At 32.6% G+C, this 4,541-nt stretch overlaps 2 protein-coding genes across 2 annotated transcripts in view; one reads left to right on the forward strand and one right to left on the reverse strand.

The window, feature by feature from the left end:
* NAEGRDRAFT_76563 (calponin homology domain-containing protein) overlaps nucleotides 1–567 on the forward strand; it is a gene marked incomplete at both ends in the record, with an annotated part of 2,455 nt that extends 1,888 nt beyond the window's left edge. Inside the window, one exon of the mRNA XM_002668476.1 lies at nucleotides 92–567. Coding sequence (XP_002668522.1) covers nucleotides 92–567 — 476 coding nt within the window. The remainder of the gene's footprint in view (nucleotides 1–91) is intronic.
* Nucleotides 568–1,228: 661 nt separating this feature from the next.
* On the reverse strand, nucleotides 1,229–3,910 carry NAEGRDRAFT_54750 (uncharacterized protein; the record flags this gene model as incomplete). Its single annotated transcript, XM_002668477.1, has 1 exon — nucleotides 1,229–3,910. The coding sequence occupies one exon, from the start codon at nucleotides 3,908–3,910 to the stop codon at nucleotides 1,229–1,231; it is 2,682 nt and encodes an 893-aa protein (XP_002668523.1).
* Nucleotides 3,911–4,541: the final 631 nt, after the last annotated feature.

Here is a 4,541-nt window from a genome sequence, read left to right on the forward strand (position 1 = left end):
GAAAGAGATTATTAAAGTGATGAACAAATCTTGACAATATTAAATCAGTATAGCCAGTCAATTTTGGATAATGACAATTCCTTTGGAATAGCATGTCAACTATTAACAAGACTTTTCCAAGAAGTCGAGTGCAACAAACTGAGTGATGTTATTGTAAAATTAAGTGAAAAGTATTATAAGGAAATATCACCTGACATTTTAAGAACATACACTAATTGTTTCACATTAAGAGAAGGAGTAGAACTTACTAATATTAAAGATTTTGAAGGGAGACTAAAACTCGATAACGCTATACAAAAATTTATGGACATGATTATTGATCCTAAATGGGGAATCAAAAATACTTTCACAAACTTATTAATTACATCGATTAGTGTTTATGAAAGGAAAGTTTTGGATTGCGATAAATTCAAGAAAGTGTTGACTCATATCACTGATCGATTAGAAAATCCATCAATGAATCCTACAACCTCATTCAGTTTTCTGGAACCCTCAACAGACTTCCCCGATTACTGGGAACTAGTAAAAACCATTGAAGAACTGAAAAAGCTAACGAAAAAGCTATGAAAACTTTCTACCTTTTACGGATGTGGTTAAAACTATTTCGATCAATTGTAATGAAACAATTTGTAAAGGTTAGAATTTAAATCAATTTTTCACAATTTTTTGGTCACTGTTTTAAATTACCTTAAGCCTATTTTTAATGAAACTTCCTTGTTTTGTAATAGTTATGTTTCTAACTTGATTAGTGAGCTGTGAGCCTGGAATTTTGATTTCTGACGATGCAAGGTAATCAGTCTTGCAAACACTAGTGGAGGCTGACAAATCATCTTAATAGTTTCATACCTTTTTGGACAGAGGTTGGCTCTTCCAATACTTCTTCAGATTCCTCCTTTCTAGGTTTCTTACCAGACTTTCCATAAACCTTAGCAGATTTCTTTTCTTCAAATAGTCCAGTTACTAGTCCTAAGAGTTACCTTCATAGCAATGCAAGGTTGAATAAACCAAACTTGCTTTATCGAATTGAGTTGTGAGTAACTTCTCAAATCGGACGGGGTGAGTGCATGAATCGGGATATGGTCGTACCAATTCATCTTTTGAAGGAATTTGATATGGCCTTTTTATATTATATTTATATTAATTATAATAAATTCTGAAGCAATATACTTGTATCACCAAATTAATTGCGATCATCAATTGTTGAAAGAGTGGCACTAACAATCATTTATTACCTCTTTAATACACAATCACTGAAATCAACATCTTTAACACTGTACTTAATATGAGTGATGGAATCTTGATCTCTTCCTCCATTAGTTGTGAAGAATCCATTCTCTTTGACTCCTGTAGAATCAAAAGTAAGACAAATTTCATCCTCCCCAACCAAAACAAATGACCTATCAAATGCCTTCAAAAGCCAAAAATCACTTTGACCTGCCTCAATGTCAAAATATTTGATATGTTCAAGAAAATGACAAAATTCATCCAACGATTTTCTATTCTCGAATGTAATGTTCTTCAAACCAATATAAGGGTTTGTAATGTTGCATGTTTTAAATAATGTTGCCAAATTTTCATTCACAAAGAAAGTTCTGTCAGTTTCTCCTCTTTTCAATTTGTCAAAATAAATTTTGAAAGATTCACTCACTGGAAGTGTCAAATTCAATGCCTCTAATAAATCTGAAACGAAATGTTGGCAATTAGCCCCTAATAATGAATAATTCTTGGTTGCATTGTAATTGCATGAAATTTTTGTAATCAATTCGAATGCCTTCTTGACATTGTCAGCTCCAGCAATTTCTCCAATATCAATGGCTGCAATGGTATTATTAGTATCAAGTTTCTGGTCTGAATCGCACTCAACTCTCACCAATGAATTATCATACCATTCAATTTTCCATTCTCCAATTAAGATTCCTGTGTGAACAACGCCATAATTATTTACATTAAGAATGGCTGCGAATGTAGCCATTGCCTTCTTGGTTAATTCGTGTTTTCCTAAAGATGAAACCAATAACTTGACTCTCACAACTGCAGGAATATTGGAAACAATTCTTGAATTTTTCTTCATTGTAGGACGAACAAAGTGAAAATGCATGAATCTGTCTTCACAGACATATCTTTGAGCTTCCAAATCTAAACTTTCACTGTATCCGACCTTCTCTGGTGTAATGTTGAATTCTTTAAGGCATACTCTAATCTTTTTCTTGGCCATCTCAACACCTTTAAATTCGGCTTGTGATAATCTCCAGCTTTCTATTGGAATTTGAACATCATATTCTTGATTTTCATTCTCTACACCATAAGATTCAGAGGTAACATATGGCCTAGTACTATTATTACATAACTTTAAGAAAGTACTTGTAGTTGTTGGACCATTGGAATCTCTTAAAGTTTTAGAGAATGCTCGGTCAACCTTGCCATTCCTTAAATTATCAAAATACTTGTCAAAGCATTCACTCTTTGGAAGTTGCAAATTCAAAGCAGATAGTACCTCAGATGTGAAATGTTGGCAATTGGCTTTGAATTGGTGATATTGAACTGATCCATTATATTTACAAATAATTTCTGTCAACTTTCTAAATGTTTGCTTAACATTTTCAGCACCACGTATTTCTCCAATGTCAATTATTGCAAGTGTCTTGTCAGATTCGATTTGTTCACTCCTTATACTAACAGTTGATGAGTTGACCCATTCAATCTTCCATTCACCAATTAAAAGGCCAGTATGAACAATTCCCATATCAGCATTTGAAAAGTAGCTCATTAACTTGGTCATAAAAGGACTATTACCTAAATCAGAAATCAACAACTTGACTCGCAGAAATGGTTCACAATTAACTTTGTTTGATTTTAGGTTTACAATAGAACTCATAAATTCCCTATTTAGTAATCTATCTTCACAGACCAAGTTTTGGGCATCCACTTCCAAATCGCCTGTCATTCTAGCATCTTTGGGAGTTCTATTATTCTTTTTCAAGAAATCATAATATTTCTCTAACTTTTTCTTGACCGTTTCAACCCGATCCCTTTCTAAAAATGTTAGTGCAGTTTTAATAACAGCAGGTGGTGGAATACCTGCCTCTGATGGATTTGTAACTGACAACAAAGCTTTTAAGTGTTCGAGAAGGTTAGAATGTAAACCCATTATCTCCTTCGTTGTTTCGTCAATATATTTTCCCACCCCAATCCGGCGCTTTTCACGAATCATCATTTGAGCAAAAGTTTCTCCCTTAATCCTAAGAGGCTGTCTAGTAAGCAATTTGAATAATATACATCCCAAACTAAATAAGTCTGCAGATTTATCCACTATTTGAGATGCCAATAATACCTCTGGAGCTGTATACTCATTGCTGTGTCTGAATTCTGATGGCTGGTTGTCTAGCACAGAATATTTGAAATCGAATAATTTAAATGTAAAGTCCTCTTCGAAAAATAAAATGTTTTCAGGTTTTAAATTTCCATGAATAATATTCATGGAATGTAATTTAAGAAGTCCTTTTTCTATTTGACTATAAATTTTCAAAGATTCTTCCAAATTAGGTTCATAATAAGTTAAATATTCATTCAAATTACAGGTTCCTTTGGGAGAAATTGAATATTTCAAAAACATGTCATAATCACCTGTATCCCATATTGGGACAATTTCATGTTGATTTACAATTTGTTGTCTTATTTTTTCATGCTTATTGCATTCGTATTCAGTTAGTATTGTCATTATTATTTCAGAATTGCCATTACCCGAAACTTGTCTCACTCCATAAAATTTCTCTCCTATAGGAACTTCATATTGTCCAATTTTTTCAATATTTGCGCAATTTTTTAGCTTCAATATTGATGGATTTTCTTTGATCAAATCCTGTTTGGTTGATACTATTATTTTGGTTTGTGAAGAATGTGACGACCCCATTTTTTTGCAAAATTATTGCTTAAATCTAATAATTATCTAGGACGTGATCAGCAAAAAACAAAATGCCTGTAAATCCGCTAGATTACATTCTATTAAAACTTGTCTCGTTGTCAATATTTAAAAACGTGGATCATATCAAAACTGTACATTTGAGTGCATCTTGTTACTCTTCTAATTATTTTAGAAAAGTAATGAGAGTCTATTCGGATAAAGAGGAAACTTGTGTTGTTGTAAAATTTTGCACATCCAACATGCCTAATGATGTTATGAAAGTTTATGATAGAATATGTAATATAAACTGTGAATATCTTGTCAAACCAATGTACCGTGGCGAAATAGGTGAATATTATTACTTTATTTTCCCACAAGCAAAATGTGATTTAAAACAATTTCTTGAATCCTATACGACAGCAAAACAAAAATTACTGATATTCCGTGATGTTTGTTCAGGAGTGAAAGCTCTCCATCTAAATAATATCACTCATTGTGATTTAAAATCGGAAAATGTTTTAATATTTGAGGAGAATGGTCAAATAATTGCCAAGTTGACAGATTTCGATGAAGCCCAAATTTTCGATGAAAATATCACTTCATCAACTATTCCGTGCCAGTCGCATTTCTTTAGATCGCC

Source organism: Naegleria gruberi (genome assembly GCF_000004985.1).
Source record: "Naegleria gruberi genomic scaffold NAEGRscaffold_196, whole genome shotgun sequence".
NCBI classification, from domain to species: domain Eukaryota; phylum Heterolobosea; class Eutetramitea; order Acrasida; family Naegleriidae; genus Naegleria; species Naegleria gruberi.